Below are 19873 nucleotides of genomic sequence, written 5' to 3' on the forward strand. Positions count from 1 at the left end.
GCAATCCAATAAAACATGACAAAGTACTTCATAGTATAAATGAAGCCAGTGTTGTAGAGTGTGGGAGATTTGAATATTTAAAAAAATACTTTCATATGCAAATGTCATAAACTTAGCTTTGTCCATTTTTTTCACAAGCTAGACTGTCAATTACAACACTGTATTCAGCTTAATAGAAATCCAAAGCTGTTTCTACAGGGGTGCCCTAGTGGGTAATAAGTTTCATTGTGCACTTTAGAGCACTTCATTGATTTTAACAAAACTGTGTGAGATTGCAATGAACTACAATGAAGGACAGGTTTTCTATGATTGTAAGAAATGCTTTTAAATTGCTTTTATACAGAAATTATAAATTTTAAATTTATCAAAACTGACAAAGGCATTAACAAAAAAAGTTTGCTTCCAAAAAATGCTTTCTGATTTGATGCGTTCTGTTAATCCTTTCCTCTGTTCTGTATCAAACTGAATGGCTGACTTTTATTCAGTGATTGGACTTCTGAATGTGTCAAATAAAATTCAGGTCTTGGTTTATCTGAGAGACATCCTTTTTTCATCCTGTGCTTTTGATCTAAGATAAAAAAGAGGGTTTTGACATGGTATATAAACACACAAGGCCACCTTTTGAGGGTGTTTTTCCCCTGTATTCAGCAACAGTTCCTTTTTTTTTTTAAACACAAGAAGTAAAAACAATGAATCAACCTTGAATGCAGAACCCAATTTCCAATGATGGTATTCATTGTGAAGGTCTTTGGAACTCAGTGAAGCGTGAATGATTTTCTTGTTTTGCGGGACGCCTTTAACAAGTTTGACGAATTCCATACAAAAATTTATCGGTCATTAGCATTAGGGAAGAATGGATGGGAATTGGGGGCAACACTCACTGTACATGCACTGTGGCTCCATAATCTCTTGCGTGGCACCTGCAGTTGCACAATAGTCCTGCTGTGATTGAGCCTGAGAGTGACAATGCGAGATACAAAACAAAAGGGACATTTAGAAAATGGAAGTAAACAGACATTTTATCAAGCCATTTTTACAAGGAAAACGAAATAAGATTGTTTTAGGGCTGCACAATATATTGTATCAGCAGCGATATCGCAATGTGTGCATTCACAGTAGTCACATCGCAGCAGCTGCAATGTAAAGTTGGGATTATTATAGTTGACCATCAATGAAGAATGCAGTGTTATTTTACATTACATTTGATTGTTCAATAATAGGCCCAGGACAAAATATAGATGCTGATTTAGTGATAATTCTACCCGCGTTACACTATGGTGACCGTACATGAGGTGGCACTCGGATCGAACACATATCAATGTTGCAATTCTACAAATGAAATGTGCTGGTAATAAAATACATCTTATACATTTTTGATGCATTTTCCCCCCTTCATTTACAAATATCTTGATATATTGTGGATGGTTTTGTTGTGATTTATTGCTAATATTGTGATTCATCATAAACGGGGGCAAAATACAATGATGATATTTAGGGCTGCACAATTTATCGTTTTAACATTTTACCCTAGATTGCTTTACATTCCATCACCAGTTGCATTTTCAGGTCTGTATGAACATGTTTTATTAATTTTGTATCTTAAATCAACTTCAGTTGCCATTTTAATATTTTGAGTAATGAGTGAATACTACCGAATTTGAAATACACTACTGTTCAGAACCTACCCTTTTTTTTTTTAAAGTGTTATTTGCTTATTTAATAAAAACAAAGTTACCTTGTGAACTATTCACTATTGTGAACACATTGTGAACTATTCCATTTCCAAAATAAATGCAGTTTTGTGTTGCTTAATGTTTTTGTGGAAATGTGATGCATTTCATTTTTAGGATTCTTTAATGAACCAAAAAAAAGCATTTTAAATGACTATTTACGATAAATTCATTGCATCCTGATTGGTTAAAGTAACTCATGCGAATATTTTCACTGTACACTGTAGTGAGTTTAACAATTCTTTCATGTTGTTCCAACACAAATCGATTAAGTTATCTTAATAGTTATTACACATTTAAGTGAATTCAACATACACAAAGTTGTCTCCCAAAAAAACTTGTTAAATTGTGTTTTATATTTATTTAAAAAACAAGCACCAAAAACCTTTTTGAGTGTAGGTATTTCTTAGTAATGAAAAAAAGGGATGCTACGTAATGTGGGTTAATAGTAATTGGTAAATTAGTAATTTAACAAAACAACTATCTAAATGAACAGAATTATAATTACAGAGGAAGCAGCATGCCATTAAACTATAAATACAAATCGCAAAGATAAATAAATCTTCTTTGGTTCAGGAATGTGCATTGAGGACAATTTAAATGGGTCTTATGGTACTTCCAGTACTATATCATTCTGTATTGATCTGCATCTGTGTTGTAAAGGCTATAGTAGTCGTGCTTGAATTAGTTCCCAGTAGCAGACAGTGTTGTTCAAAGCCGTGACTGTGGTTGTGCAGTGAGCGTAAACACTGATACAGACAGGCAGGCCAACAGAAACTGCCCGGGTTATAAAGCAGACTGATCTCCAGCGCAGGTGACTCAGTGCTGCTTTGCATTACAAACAAGCCTGATGTGGCCCTAGAGGAAGTGCACCAACCTGCAGGTATACACGCATAGCCTCAAGTGTAAACAAGACGCACAAGTAAACATATGCACACTTCCATTTTAACAAGTCACATCGTGTCCTTGAAGACTCGCCTCATAAAAAGCAGTGACCCTTTATGACCTTTTCTTTGTAGTGAACTAAAAGTAGCAACAGCTTTTTTGCGGTTTTCTGTAATTTATACATTGAGTGTAAAAGAATATTGAGAAAGGAAAAAAAGTTAATAGCGTTTATTTTTAAATGATTTTTGTTTATTTTATAAACTGACATTTGTAAAGGTTCAGTCATACTGTAAAGTAAGTATAAATAATGTTATAAATAAAATTATCAAAAAATATTTAAGTAAAAGTGAATTGTCCTTAAAATAAAGGCTGACTACTCTTTGCAGTCAAAAAGTGTTTATTTAAAGACATGTCATTTATAGAATTTTTGTCATTTCATTTGAGTTTGTGTTTTGTACTGTGTCAAACAAAATCCTACTAAAAGCTCATATTATGAGATTAAAGGTGCAGTAGGTGATTTTCAACCAGCACAACAAAAAAATGTTTCTGAAGACATTTTTATAATCCGGGTAAGGCATAAAACTAAAAAATATTCATCCAATTAAATAGAGTGGGACAGACATCTCTCATAAACCCGATAAGTAACTAAAACCATCAGTGAACAAATGCAGATTTGGGCTTTTGCACATCTCTGTTCACGCATTTCCGCCATTAGCGATTGCATGCCTGCCGCGTGTGCACGTCTAGATAAGCGACACGTGCACGCGAGACTGTCAGTTGCGGCAAAATCAAATGCTGAATTGAAACTTTTTAAACTCCTGAATCAGTATTGGAGTTACTTTTGCACGCTGCAGGAAGTACGACACCACACCATGACTGAAGTATTTCTGTTAGAGAGGTAATGTTATGTTTTAAAGCTATATTAGTTACACAGAGCTGATGTAGAGTGTATTGTGTTATGAATGGGTACTATGCACAGACGTGTTGTTCAGCCACTGAATTCTCCCAGTGGAAGCTAGATGTAATTATTTTTAGTTTCATATGGGAGCTTTTACAGCATTGATGATGTAGATTTTATATTCAGTTTAACAACAAAACATCAGCAAGTAGCACTATTCCGCCTAGCCTGCTTGCTTAGCTGTAGTTGCTTTTATATTGGGTCATTACTAAACAGTGACACGCTCCCACTATTGTTTACCGCTACTCTGAATATTCAGTCTAAAATAGCATGTAAGTGTGGCTTAGTAATAAGTGAAATTCCGGCACGCTGCCCGGCCAACCACTACATACATTTCTAACTGGTGAATGAACTGGGTTGTCTGCTATTGTGTCGTAGTGGGCACGCTCGTGATTTCAAGAGGCGTGGCTTTAAAACACAGTCCCTCCCTATCGTCCAAACCTAATATGCCATCTGATTAGCATTTTGGCAGATCACCTACTGCACCTTTAAATCTTTTGTTTAGGTTTATGGCTTTTATTTAATTATTTATTTATTTTTTCTAGATATTTTGCAGAAATTAATGATTTAAGTTGAGCCCAGTCTTAAATATAAGTTTACACCATTTAATATCATTTGTATTTTTAACAAAAAACATTAGAAGAGTAAGTGTACTTAACGATTGAAAGAATGCAGCAAACATCACCAGAGAAATCCAGAGAAGTCTGTAATTCAGACCATTGGGTAAATATAAGGTTGGGTAAATATAAACATGCATGTATGTATTGTACACTGCATGATCATTTACACACTTTATAGGTGATAATGACAGTGGTGGAAAGAGTACTAAAAAAATCTAACTTAAGTAAAAGTCCCATTAATTGTCTAAAGATGTAGTGCAAGTAGAGTAAAAGCATCTGTTGTACTTATTACATAAGTACGAGTAAAAAGTATCCCTTTTAAAAGTACTGAAGAGTAGTGAGTATTACGCTGTAAAAAGCTGATGCATTTACATGTAATTTGTGGATGTCTAATTGTAACATTCTGTAGTGCATAAGCCGTTAGATTTAGGTTGTGATGTCAGGTGACCAAAATTCAATGTCTAGCCAGTGTCTAAAGACAATGTTATTTTAATGTCCAATAACGACATCAAAGTACTTATTTTTATAATTCTAAAAAGATATTTTATTGATTTTAGGTTGTGTTAGAAAGTAACCAGAATCCAACACCGAGCCAACATCTTAAACTAACATCAGATTGATGTAGAATACTGACATTTATTCATCAGGTATGACAACCATAATTCAACGTCTGATAGACGTCATAGTGGTAATGTCCACACGTCAAGCTGTAACATCATTAGATGTTAATATTTAGTTGTTTTTAGGTTGGGCGTTGGTCAACCTGATTTTCATTTCCAAACAATATACAACATCCCCACGACATTGGGGTACAACTTTAATCTGATGTCATATTGACTTTTGCTGGGTGTTTAAGGCTATTACGATCATCATACAGTAAACCTGCATCGTTTTTTTTTCATCAGCGACATCCATCTTCTGGGTCAATGCGTGTAAAAATTTTGGACATCCCTTTTACTTATATGTGCGATTTAATTGGACAGGAATCACAGGACTGTTCTTTTTTTAATCCCCATGGACAGTAAATAATAGTGACTGCAAGTTGAAGTAGTGGGGTAACTGTAACTAGTACTGATAATACACTAAAAATTTACTCACGGGAAAGTAAAAGTATTTGTTAAACTACTTGGTAAATTACAATTCCTGAGAAACGCTACTCAATTACAGTAGTTTGAGTTTTGTAATTTGTTGCTTTACACCACTGGATGTTGAAGACCCTTTTGATCATACTTGGGTTTTAACAGTTGATAGATTGATCTCGCTAAAGTGATAAAGATAAAGACGTCATAATAAAGATACTATAAAGATGCATCAATTCATTCTTTGTTCAAGAATTTAGGACTTTTTTCTTTTGTTTTCTGTCTTGACTAAGCAGACTTTGCTTTGCCTTTTGCAGTTGCAGTGCGTTATAGGGCATGTATTCAGCTTCAGGCAGTTTTCCTTATCCCTTTTTTATTATATTTTAGTTATTACATTCAGACATGGAGTGTTTTACAGATGTTGTTGGATGTGTTCTTGAAGTCCTGTGTACAGACTCCAGGTGGCATGGAGTAGTCCTGCCTATACCGAGTGATAATTTAAACAAGATGCTCCTAGATTCTACAGATGTTTATATGTAATAATAAAGGAGAAGTTCTGTTTTTCTCTTTCACATAATCCTAGCTCTCATCCCCCATGTGCTGAATATTGTTTGCTGCATTCATAAGTGTATTTGAGCTCTTGCCCTGAGGGGCTTCTCAGTACGGCTATGCATGAAGCAGGACTGTGCAGGAAGTCACCACCTACCCATCCACGTGAAACTGAAGAGGAACTGTTGAATGGATCATGTGTTTCTGTTTGGCTGACAATAATCTGTTTGAATTTTTTTTTGTGTTTGTCCTATGTCCTTGTGCGTCTTTTAGCCAAAATTCCTGTCATTGCACTTTTTCTGATGAAGCTTTTAGAGACTTAAGTGATCTTCCACAATGCTTACAGCTTAGCATAAATCTCTGAATACAGTCCCTCCCCTGCCGTCTAGAGTCATGCCTCCTTAAACACGAGCACAGCAAAAGATCCCCCTCTCATGTGTTAAAAGCGACTAATGCTTGTCCGATGGCCAAGAGTAAATATTTAGAGTTGCCTGGTAAACGATATAGGGAGAGACTAGGCGGAATAGCGGTGTTTACTTGTGTTTTGTTGTTAAACTAATTAAAATCTATATCATCAATGCTATAAAAGGTCCCTTATGAAACTGAAAATAGTCTTATCAATCTTTCATTGGAAGATTTTAGTGGCTGAACAACATAGTCATCCTTTCTCCAGCGTGCAATGGTAAATCCAATATTGATTCAGGTTTTTAAAAAGTTTTAATTCTGCAGATTTTTACTGATCACGCGCGCGTGCTCTCTCTTCCTTTCTCGTGAATGCGCAGCACAAACATCGGTCAGTGGAGATGCGTACAAACGGCTGTGCAGTTGTTCAAATCTGCATTTGCTGACAGACAGTTTTGTCTACTTATCGGAATTATGAGAGATGTCGGCCCGACTCTATTTAATTGGATGAACATTTTTTAGTTTAATGCCTACCCAAAACATAAGGAATATATATAAGCACATTTACATCATTTACTTTATTCATTACTATTAGTCTGTGAAGAGACCTTCAACAGCACAACAACACATGCTTCTGAAGACAATCACCTACTGCACCTTTAATGAAGAATTATTCTATGCCTCTTTTAAAATGGATCTGCTGATGCTTCTGCTTTGTTTTAGAAGGCGTTGATTTGGCCTAAAAAGAACACTTTGTTCAGGTTGTAACATTGAAAGGGCAAATATCTCACTTGTGCTGAAGGACATTTTGTGATAAGGGTGTACAGTGTTTTCCTTTCCCTAAATGACTTTCAGAAGCAGAAAAATGAGGTTTTAGTCTAGATCTGAAGTTTAACTTGGTCTTTCACTGACACACATGCACAGTTTATTAAAATGTTGATCAGTATACCTGTACATTTAGTTTAATTTACTAACACCTGATTCTCATTTGTTGTTGTTTTTTTTTTTTTCCAACTCGCAGGTGATCGTGTATTCTGGTGACCGGGCCTTTGAACACTACTATGATCCTCTTAAAGGGAGAGTTCACTTCAACTCGCCTGATCCTAAAAATGGTGATGCCTCCATGAACATCATGGGCCTGAAAGCCACAGACACTGGGACTTATCAGTGCAAGATCAAGAAGGTTCCTGGTATTGCTAGCAGGAAGTACCTGCTAACCGTTATGGGTGAGTTAAAAAATAAAAGACACTTTAGACACAACTCGATACTTTTTGTTGACAGCCAATCTCTAACCCTGTTTAGAAAAAATGCTTGACCTATTGTTTTTCTTGAAAAACACTCTTCATCCTCTTGTTTTTTTTTTCTTTTGAAAGTTGAGCTATAAAACAAGGGAAAGTCCTGTGTGACTGTGTATTGATCTGCACCGTAAATGCACAAAGTTTGATTTCATGGGTCCTCTGATGAGCCTTGTTTCAGGGTCTGCATTGATCGCTGTCAACAGTGAGTGTGACATCAGTGCTATTTCGTGTGTGTAAAAAATCACCTGTTTCTTGTTGTTGACTACTGCTGACAGAGAAACGCCCTAGGCTAACACACTGTCACCAAACAAGGCCATCAGAAACAATATGACAACAGTGGCGTCACTTCACGAAACTCAGTAACCACATGACCAAGCTGTGTATTTGCATTCATGCAAACCAAAAATGCCAGTAGCTGTAAAATAGAGGAAACAGGAAGATATTTTTAATAGTTAAATCCCTGAAAGGACCAATCTCCTTGTGAATATGTACAATTCTTTTTCCCCAAAAAGCTTTAGGGTCAGTAACTATTTGAATATTTTATAATTGTTTCAGTCTAAATTAATTACATAATTTCCATCCTCAATTAATCAAATGTATTGAATAATCAGCATTCAGGTGGCACAAGACTAGAAATATATTTCAGCTCTGATATGTTTTCATAATATAAGATATAAGCATTTAAACGATGGCTGTATTTAGCTTCAAGGCAGATTTATTGTTCATGTTTGTGCTATAATCACTAACAGTAGCACGATTGGTTCATGTGTACTTGGCTCATGCTGCTGCGGCAGTGATCTGTCAATGTACAAAAATGCTGCTAAAACAACATTTATTTGTGGAATTTCAAGATAAAACAGACAATTTTAAAGTAGATTTTTTTTTCGTAATAAAAGTATGAAAACACAGTCACATTCTATTGTTTGCATATCAACTGCGTAGACTAAAAGTTAATTTTGTTAACCGAACCTTAGCATTCACCCTGACATTAAAGAAGCACTAATTAACCATCACTGTTTCTGTCAATGATTCCTCGAAATCAATATTTAGTTTCAGCTGGAATTTTCTATCTTCTAAAAGACAAATAATGAAAATATGTTGTTGTTTGCGATTAGTGTCCCTCTCTGAGGCAGTTATTATTTAAGTAAAAGACTTGAGTGGACTTGAATCCCATTCATTTATTAAAGTGAAGGAGTGTTTGGCTAAAGCCGCCCCGGTGATTGGAGGTGGACCACAGTAAGACAGATGGAAGGACACAGATTGGTTGTGCTAGCAGCAGTTGATGAATGCAGCTGTTCTCGCTTCTTCTGCTCCCTTCATTGTCCACCCTCTTTCCTATCACTGATGACCGCGGGGACTCTGTACCTGCATTCAGAGCAGATGCTGTCTGGCTGCGTGCGTGTGTTCCTTACTAAACACGTCTCCGTCAGAGACAGCCGTCCAAGGGCATTCACTTGAAGGGGCTGTATAAGTGCTACATGGCACCTCTGAGATGTACAGCTATTGCAAAAACAAAGTGCCTTTAACAGGCAAAAGCAACTTATAAAGTTCTTTGCATTCAAATTTGCTCTCAAAAGGGTTGATGGTTTATGTTAATGAATGTGTGTTTGTTTGGTGTCGAGCATGTAGCTTAAAGGCACAATGTGTGCAAGTTTCACAGCCCGTGGCGCTTATTCAAATGATTATCCTGACCGTGGTGGAGGATTTAATGTTCAACAGATTCTAGGCACAACTGACAAAAATTTTGTAGTGTAACGTGTACCCTTGATTGTAAATTTAAAAGCAAAAGGTATTAGTGTATTTTAGGCATAGGCCAGTATAAGTTTCTGATGATATAACCTCGGATAAAAATACCATGGTTTTATGCTATTGATTAGTGCTCTAAAATAAATAAGTCTTAAATAAATAACCAAATAAATCATTTACTTCTGCTGTCCTCAGTTTCAAAAACAAAGTTTTCTTTATAACACATAAAAAAAAACATTTAGAATTTTACTTATACCTTAGGAATGATGTAACAGAACATTTTAGCAGTATTAAAATCCTGACTTTTCCAAACCGCAGTAAACCTTGAAACCGGTTGTCGTCCCATGCCTAGTTTAAATATGATTTCAGTACTTGATGTCTGTTCCCTAACACATGCATTTTATATGTACTAGGGTAATCTGAAAGTGGCTGGTTAAAATGCAGTTTTTATTTCTGAAGTTCAACATTTGTTAGACACATTTAGAGTATGTTCTGACGTGGCATTTAGGTGTGTCATGGAATTTCTGGAGCATCATGGAAATTTAAAAGGTCTATTCCAACCGTTGAAAGTCAGGGGATTTTTATACTTTTAATATTAACTGGCAGTCACTTCAGTCTAATGCAGTCACCACACTGTACCTGTTAACTAAGGCTAACATGCCAGAATAATACACAATTTATGAGCTTTGGGTTCAAAAGGACAGGTAGTAAAACTACTATTAAGCTATCAAATATAAATTTTTTAAAAATCTGAGGCAAATAATCCCTTGTTGTTCAAATAGCCATTTAATTTCTTTATTTATATTAACATTATTTAAATATTATATTATTAACATGCAGTGCTCAGCATAATTGAGTGCACCCACTTTTAAAAAATGAACATTTTTATCCGTTTCATAGAGAAATATAGTCGATGTATTAGTGCATTTAAACAAAACAGATTTATCAAACAGATACATTTATTAAAATAATATTTTAGTATTCAAACATATTTAGAAACAGTAAGATAATACAGTTAAATTCAAGCTAAATATTGCAAGAAAAGTTGCAACCTAAAAATACATTTAATATTTCTCTATAACATAAATGTGGGTGTACTAGTTTTTGGGCCGTTATTATATCGCTTCCTATCAAAAATATGCAAGAGATTTTTGAGAGGTGTACTTATTTATGCTAAGCACTGTATAAACACAGCAGTGTTCTTTGTTTTGTTTTGTTTTTCAGATCATTAGATGGAAATTTAACATTTTAGTGAAAGAAAGACAGGGAATTTCATATTTGGCTTAAAGTGGGATCCCTGTATCTTGTGTTCAAGGTGGAAAAAGTACATCTTTCCCTTCCTGCAAGCAGAAAATAGAAATGTTTGACCTTTTTTCTTTTCACGCCTTTATGCGTCTGGAGTTGCATCGGGCAATTTGACTTTTTCGTTCTTGTTTTTCTTGTCGCCTTTGTTATGACCAGTCAAGTGTGATCACCTCAAAATTACAGACACGCTTGTCGATCTCACGACTGAGCTATAAAGCAACTGCACCTTTATAGGAAGTTCTATAAAGAATTGCTTCTCTCAAAGAAGCTGAAATAGATTTGTAGTATTAATGTGTGTGTTGGTTTCAGCACAGGCATCAGGCCAGACCTTGATTTGCCCCTCCCACCTGTCCATCAACACACATTTAATTTCTCCATCAGAGGAAGCTGCTGTGCTCTGACCCCTTATCCTATTAAATTGCTGTTCAGTCCTGCTGTTAATCCTCAGGTCTGTAAGCCGCTGTCCCAGCAGCCCCAGAGATCTGTTTTTACAGCTTCCATTATCAAACAGTGATGCCGATGGAGACTCAAACGCCAACACCCTGCCCAGGGTTGGGAGGATTCACAGAAAGCAACTATTGACATTCTTCTGTCTGTCTCGTCTTCCAACTATCTCTTTCCGTCTGTGTCTTTGCCCTCCTCACTTGAGTCTCTGTATCTGCCTCCTCCTGGTTTTAATTTGGAGGTTTGTTTGCTTTTGAATTCTCATGTCATCTCCTGCCAAGCGAGGAGGGGGTCTATTTGTGCAGGCTTTGGTTTCTACACAGAGCTCCCTATGTTCTCCATCCTCCCCCCATTCAACCTTTCACTATCTTTCCACATCTCTATCCCTCCCTCCATTATATACATAGACTTCACCCACTTTTTTCACCTCTAGCCTGCTGTTTTTAACGCATATCTGTTCAGAAAACACATGCTGTCTGTCTTTCACAATATCCAGCCACTTTGCCGCCCTCTTTGTTCCCTCTTTTATCACCAAGAATGTTGACACCCACCGTGCTCTGATTTTAATTAAGTTGATTGACAGCACCTGTAATAGCAGCAGCTGTATCCATTACGCTGATCGTGGCTTCCTATGCTGTGATTAGTTATGATGGGGTGAGAATGAATATAGGTGGAGTGTGAGAAGAGCCTCAGGGACTCGTCCTTTACATCAGTGATGCGCCATATGTGATGCGGGAGATGATATTTGAGCTGGTCTGAGTGGAATGATGATATTTTTCTTCTTGAGATAATTGCTGAATCTGTGGTCTCATGCATACTAATAGATCTCATATATACTCTCTTACTCTACTACTTTTTTTTTTTTTTTTTTTTTAATACAGTTGATGCATGTTTATAAATCATATATGACGTAGTTGGTGTTAGTAACTTTTTATATAATGTTTTTAAAATTAAAATCTGTCTTAAGTAGGGATGTTCCGATCAGGTTTTTTTGCCCTCGAGTCATTTGAGTTATTTGACTTTGAGTATATGCCGATACTCGATCCAATAATTCTAATACATAAAATAAGAATAAAGAGCAAAAAAACGGATCTGCAATGTTCCTTATTTCTTATTTAATTCACCTTATTTTAACATTCAACAACTCTGTTCAAGCTACCCCACAGAAGTGCTCTGTTTGTTAACAGTTAAGTAATAAATGACAAATTCATCACTTTTGGACTTTAGTCAGTGCAACAGTAAATATAAAAAATCTATTATAAAAACAAACAGCACCTCAACTTAACATACACGGCAGGCAAACTTATGTTTACATATCTCAGTTTGCTACGGTAATGTTATCGTCATCAACTTTATAATACCTCCAGAGCGCAGAGATACTTGTGCTCTCCACTTCAAGCTGCTTCCATGTTCTACTTTGCCGGCATTTAACCAATAGTGTCTTTGCAACAAATTGATGTCATGCCGCACACATTGCTGTTACTGTGTGAAGTCAGGAAAGAGGTCTAACTGTGCAACAGCATAACGAATATAATGAAAATATTAGAGAAGTGAACCTACATTGGTCTCACGGTTCAGTTACGATTATCATGCCATCGATTTGGTTCAATTCGATATCTCGGTGCATCATGGTGACTTGACGATGCTTTCCATACACAATTTTATATTTTACTTCACAGCACAGCAATTTCTGTATTAAAATGTATCATTTTAAAATACATTTTATATGCATTTGTAATACAGTTTAGTCCTTTAATACAAGCACTTGCTTTTTGTGTGTTGTCAAGCAACTTGTTAAACATCTATGATTGGTCATGCGCTGAACAAAAAGTGCTGCGATTGGCTATTACGCTTGATGCTGTTCACCGTTGAGTGACACTGATAAACGGCAGCAGTGATCACAACTGATCCATGATCGACGCGGTGGAGAAAACTCAATCTGCAGACATGCGCTCGTGCCTTGATCTACAAGTGTTCCTGTAACAGCCGAGAGTAGAGGAAACGTCACGTGAGCAGGTCAAATGGGCCACAGTGAGAGAGATGGAGAAATTGCGTTTATTTTCATATTCTCCATGGGAGTGCATTAGGGGCTTCTACTGTAACTTTAGTGTAAGTGAATGACTGTCCAGCAAACACACGCAGTGAATTGTGCAGAGTTTATGCATTTTAATTATGCGACATGGCGCAAATGAGATAAATGACATCAGTACATTATAATCGATTATGATCTATTACTAAACCAATAACGAATTTTCCGCATCTGCATACATATATTCGAGTCCTGATCGGGAGGTAACGTCCGATTCCGATCAAGTCTGAAACCGTTTGATCGGGCTTGATTTCCAATCACGTGATGGGATCTGGACATCTATTCTTAAGTCTTTTATTTCCACTTTCAAAATATAAGGCTATTCTCTTTGCAGATTCTCAATGCAAAGACTTTCTCTTTGATATCAGTTTTTCTTTGCTCATTGGCAGATATGTGTTTTGTTTAATCAAACTTGCTTCATTTTGATCACCTCAAGTAAATGCATCTTTATTTAAGAATTGTGTCTTTTAGCAGTATCATCAGAAGGTGTTAAACCAGTTATTTCAATACTCTAGTATATTATTTTTTTGTAACATCAATCGGAGTAAAAGCTTGTTCAACCTGTTACTAATATACCTCACTGTGTTCTGTAGATATTTACATTTAGAAAACATTGATGGGTTTTGCCTTTAAATTCAAAATGTTTTCCCCTTTTTAATAATTTCTCCCCTTTTATGTTTCCTTCCTCAGTACGTCCTTCTAAACCCAAATGTAGTGCAGAGGGTCAAACTTACGTGGGTAAGAATATGGTGTTGAAGTGTAGCTCTGTGGAAGGCACACAACCTATGGAGTACATCTGGGAGAGAACCTCTGGCAATAAGCTATTGCCTCCATTGGCAATCCTGGGTAAGATCTTTTCACTTGTATTTTTCTTTTCTTTTGATTAATAATCTTTTGTGTTGTGCTACAGTTAAAATTAACAATGCTACCTGCTACACACAGATAAAGTCACGGGCACCATGACTCTGAAGAATGCCACCGGGGATGCTTCAGGGACATATCGATGCCAGGCGAAAAACCGCGTTGGAACAGAAGAGTGTGTGGTAGAGGTCACTATAACGCAACGTGAGTCTTTACAAGTCTGTCCTATTCTGTTTAAAACTTAGTTACAGGATCTATCCTTTAATATCTGATTACTTTATTTGGTGAATGTGTTAATGGTTATATTCTTGGTTTAAAAGTGTCCCTTTCTGGCCTTTTGCAGCACCTAATACAGCTGGGATCATTGCAGGAGTAATAATCTGCATTCTGCTGCTTCTCATTCTCCTCGCCCTCATCCTCTTCTGCTGCTGCCGTGCTCGCCACAAGAAGAAGTACGAGAAGGAAATCGCCTATGAGATCAGGTACACCACACACACTCTTGGCTGCAATCTTGTGTCCTAAGCAGACGGTTACCATGTCTACATAAACCTTTTCCAACAATTAATCTTATAAAAATAGGAGAGAAACATCTGTTACTGTAATTCACCCAGAAACACACTAAATTAGAAAAACGCCTGCTTCTCCCAACTGGCATTCAGTCTGCGCTTCAGCATTCAGTTTAATAACCAAAGAATAAGAATGAAAGAGAGCTCTTGACCCAGATGCCATTTGGTACATGTCACTGTCCCTATGTCTGTATGATTCACCTCTATTCATCCAATGGCAGCCCTCCCCTGTACTCACTGATGACCGAACAAAGCTGATGGCCAGCGAAACTGGCTAGCGGTGCTGTCAGCCTTCCCCTCTCACCCCTTTTCTCTTCAAATGAAAGGCTGGTGTAATCAGTTCTGTGCATTTGTTTGTTCAGTCGATTCCTGCTCTGTCAATGGCTCCCCCCTCAGTCCCTGTCTCTCGCTCCCCCGGCCTATTGAAATGGCATTCCTGTGTGATGTGGCAGGCTGTGGGTCAAGCCCTTTATTATGCTCCCCCTGGACCCCAGCGCTGGACACTCTGTCTGGGAGCCTTGCGCTGCATCACTTAGGCCATGACAAAAGAGGATTATCCAAATAAGCCAGCTTCTCTTAGAAGAGACCCTGCTGTCTCTCTCTCTTTTGCTGTTCGGTGCTGCAATGGATTATTGCTGCTGATTACTTGTTAATTTAGAGGATGGGGGAGAGCATGGTCTGATTGGCCACACTTGAAATCCCTCCATTGTCTTATTCAGCCAATCTGAGCAGTGATTGTCGAAGCGCCAAAACAAGTCTTGACGGGAATTGTAGCATTATTGTATCTCCCTCTTATTTGATTGTGCTGCATAGGAAGATTTTTTGTTTGGCTTGACCTGTCCAGTGCCTCTTTCTAACCTTTTTCTTCAGGAAAACAATCTTTGACTTTGCATTTCATCATGAACGGTGCTTTCAAAAGTTTGTTGAAATTTAATTCCAGTTCAGGAAATTCTGTCTGCTAAATCAAAATCATGTAGTGCGATCAACAAAGTTATCTGATCTAACCAGCATGCAGAAACTCTGTAAATGATACCTCTGCGGTCATAATTTAGCCTTTTTGTGACAAGTCACAGTCTTTTATGTTTTTTAAACACCACAATAAATCTCCTGGGCCTGCAGGTGTGATTGAACATTCTTTTGCCCTCCTTTCAACAGAGAGGATGTGCCTCCTCCAAAGAGCCGTGTTTCCACCGCCCGCAGTTTCACCAGTGTGGGCAGCCAACGCTCTTCTCTTGGCTCCATGTCTCCTTCCAACCTGCACGAGTACAGCAAGCCCCAGTATGACAAGATTCCCTCTGAAGAGTACGACAGGCCCCCTAGCCACGCTCCCATTCCCCCGCCCAGCAGAATGGCCGGCCCCAACCTCAGCCGAATGGGGGCCATCCCAGTCATGATCCCTGCCCAAAACAAGGATGGGTCTATTGTGTAAAACTGAACTGGGATCTTTCTCTGCACATTTTGACGGTCTCTGTTCTTATTCATCATTTTAGCGGATTTTGTGAAGGAGCAAATAGGAGGAACTCAGCTGTACGGATAATGCAATTCGGCTGGCAGAACTTCAACAAACATCAACACAAACTTTATTCAACAAGATGCAGAAAGTGATTTGTCTGCTCGTTTTGTAAATAATGCAACGCATGATGATTTTTCCCCATTTTGTTTTCTTTAAAGATAGAAGGCCCTTTTTTAATGTAAGGCACTTGAATTGGTTGCCTATTAAGTGTTCTCCAGAGATGAATTCAAATCATTCAAATGAAATGTACATGTAATACAACCCCATTTTAGATAAAAACTCTCAAGCTATTTGTTAATGTTTTTTTAAACCAGTTTGAAATATTTTCTGGCAACTTGAACCATTAATCTATGAACATTGTTTTCTTTTTAATTACTTTTTTGCTGGCAAAGATTTACTCAAAGGGTCTGTGGAAAAAATATGACGAATAGCTTTGGTTTCTGGATGTTTCTCAAAAAGATAACATTAGCGTTTGCTTGGATTGAAGATTATTTACCTGTGATGTGTGTGTGTATATACATGAATATGAAATTGATTTGTTTGAAGATGAGCTAATACTGTGATTCTTAACCTGCTTCTTATGAACCATTTGGCAGTTTTATATCCCAGTCAGCACACGTCAGAATAATCAGCGTTCAAGTCTTTGATTGGTCAGTTCCTTACGCTTTGAGCTTGTGACCCCAAAACCTCTGCTTCTCTCTATCCTGCAGCATAATGGTACTCTTTAAAATAAGATTAAAGGGTTTTTACAAAAGATGCTTAAGCTGGACGGTAAAATATGCTTCACTGAGCAATCTGACTTCAGTAAGAGCCAGACCAGAAAAGCTGATCCCAGATGCCTCTAATTAATACACAGACTTAAACTAGAGATACTAATCCTGAATCTGCATTCGGCTTGGCCATCAATCATCTTGTTTAAAGTTAATTGTCTGATTGATGTGTTGGTTTGCAGTTTATTTATTAGATGAAGGACATCTTATTCAAAAATGTGTTGACCATATATTAAAGGCCAATTTATACTTCTTCCTCAAGTGTGCATGGTAGGTCCGGAGTAGCCTTTGCACTGTTGCATACCTTTTGCCATATTCTTATGCGTAGACATGCAACTCTCAAATTATGTAACATGTAGCAGGGCTGCACCATATTGGACAAAACTGACATTGGGATGTTTTGTTTTCCTGCCATATGAATACAACTTCACCAGATGATTTAAATATTATTAAATATTATATTATTGATTGCCTCCAGAATTGTCAAGAGCATCTGTGCTCCGCATCTCATGCCTTCAAATGCCACCATTTTTTCATTACATATCGGCATTGTCTTCTGAGGTGTAAGTCATTATTTAAAATAAAGAAAGATTTACGCAGCATAGCCAACCGCAGCAAATTCCGTTTTTACTTTTGATATTTGGTGGCAGTTAATCAGGAAGTGACTATTTTGTTCTCTTTGACTTGTTGGATGGTAACGCTGCTTTATTCGCACATCTTTTATGCGATAATCCAGTTTTGCGCATAAATTTAATTAGCGTCTTAGGATGGAAATGTAGCTGCTGTTAAAATGTTAGAATTTTTTATGCACACTTGAAATTTCACATTCTTAGGCCTTAAAAACTTTCACTTTATTTAGGTTTAACTTCACAATGGGGTTCCTGGTTTACCATAATTCCACTCAAATTTCCTAATGGATGAATAAACTGAACTGACATTGCAGAATCTGCCATGTGACTATTGCGGATTTGCACATTGCGGTATCGATGCAGGATCGATATATTGTGCACCCCTAACATGTAGTGGCGACGCAGATCACAAGATATGTGATTTTTGCGTTGGTGAGAGGGGTGCGAGGCCGGTGGTGCGAGTTTTTAAACGAGCCTTGAAGCCTGCTCCAGCATTTGTTTTGTGTATATTTTATTACTAAAGCTGGTGAAAGTTTTAACTTCTTTTACAATAACAACCCAGAGATTTTTTTGGCACAAACTCAAAACACCGGCAAAGAAACTTGACACAGTGCAACATAAAAACCCCACTGCCAACTAACTTGAGTAGGTAAGAGTTGTCAAGGCAACACAGACAGAATGCAGAAATATAAATATCAACGGCATCGGCTACCTGCAAGGATTTCGATGATCACTTGATGCTGAAGTGTAAATTGGGCTTATTTTAACTAATTGAGGGGCAATTCATATGTAGGATCATCCATAGAGTTATAAAAGACTGTTTGATAATTTATAAATAGTCAGTTGATCAGGCATCAGTATGAATCAGTATGATTTTGATTCGACTAAAAGGTTCACCCTAAAATGTAAATTTGCTCTTAATTTGCTTGTCAAGTTATCCTAGATTAGGGGTGCCCAAACGCAGTCTTGTAGGGCCGGAGTCCTGCAGATTTTAGCTCCAACTTGCCTCAACACACCTGTACGGATGTTTCTAGAAAGCCAAGTAAGAGCTTGATTAGCTAGCACAGGTGTGTCTGATTGGGGTTGAAACTAAACTTTGCAGGACACCAGTACAGAGTTTGGAGACCCCTATTTTAGATTTGGACCACGCTCTCTCTTTAAGAAAACATTAAAGTAGTATTTGATTTAGTTTTTTAAGCTGAAACTGTGATTCTGAACTTTAAGAATAAAAAAACATACAAGGGAACTCAATTTATAAAGGCCCTGACAGTATGCTGAGAATTTATAAATCTATTGAAACTATTGGTTTTCCATAATGTTCTAGTGAAAGAAAAAAAGTCTACATCTATAAACAGCAGATTTCTATCTGTTCAAGTCACCAAATTTACCACAGTGACTGTCACCAACCTTACGGTTCTTATCAAGGTTTTATTACTGCTTATTTTACCCTGTGTGTCCATTCTAATGTTCACTCTGTGCCTTTTTTTGTCTTTGGGTGTAATGAACTGGTATACACATTAGGCATGGGCTGGTATAAGTTTCTGATGTATGATAACCTTGGATAAAAATATCATAATTTAACAGTTTAATGGTATTGTGATTACTGCTTTAAAATAAGCTCTTTCCCCCATTAAACATGATATACTTTAGTTTAAGAAACATTTAAAGGGTTTTTGCTTTTGTTATTTTAAACATGTCAGGCTAAACCATTTAAATAGATCACTGATTATCTTCATTAGTTTCAGAAACACATCGTTTTTCTTGAATCGTGGGCTGACCAGTAGCTTTCGATTTGGAGGGTCCATTTGCTGTAGATACTGTTGCCCTTAAAAAATCTAATGAAGTGGTCATAAACACATTTTAAAATAATAACAACTTGCATATACCTTATGAACGGTACAAAAGAAATGTTTGCGGTTTCAAAACCTTGACTTTTCCAAACCGTGGTAAAACCGGTTATTGTCCCATGCCTAATACACATTGAGTGTGTCCACATCAGCGGCATAGGGTAAATTGTACACAAACAATTGTTAATGATGAGGTGTAATGCATGATTTGACATTATATGATTTTGTTGCGCAGGCTGGCAACAAATATTACTCTATATGTTGAAACAGTCGATGTAAAATGACGTTTTGAATTTATTTTTAAAGAAATGCTGGTCTCATGGAATGATATTGTGTACACCGACAACCGTATGCCGTGTGTCTGTTGTACACAAACAGCAGGCTTTTCACAATCTGCTTGTATTTTGACCAGGGTTCCTGTTGAATGTGTAAATATATTTACTGTAATGTTGGGCGCGATTGATTGCGTTTGTCTTTATGGCTGTAGCCTGTTGCACTTGGGTGGCTCTCCAAGGCTGCGAATGTGATGAAGGACTAGAGGATGATCAGGCTAATCATCCGCCATCTGGAGAAGGTATTAAC

At 37.2% G+C, this 19873-nt stretch overlaps 1 protein-coding gene across 1 annotated transcript in view; it reads left to right on the forward strand.

The window, feature by feature from the left end:
* cxadr (CXADR Ig-like cell adhesion molecule) overlaps window positions 1-16600 on the forward strand; it is a 61970-nt gene extending 45370 nt beyond the window's left edge. The window contains 5 exon segments of the mRNA NM_152948.2: window positions 7245-7449; window positions 13796-13951; window positions 14048-14170; window positions 14310-14448; window positions 15688-16600. Coding sequence (NP_694480.1) covers window positions 7245-7449; window positions 13796-13951; window positions 14048-14170; window positions 14310-14448; window positions 15688-15961 — 897 coding nt within the window. The 3' untranslated portion in view covers window positions 15962-16600.
* Window positions 16601-19873: the final 3273 nt, after the last annotated feature.

The sequence above is a fragment of the Danio rerio genome, chromosome 10, assembly GCF_049306965.1.
Source record: "Danio rerio strain Tuebingen ecotype United States chromosome 10, GRCz12tu, whole genome shotgun sequence".
Taxonomy (NCBI): Eukaryota; Metazoa; Chordata; class Actinopteri; order Cypriniformes; family Danionidae; genus Danio; species Danio rerio.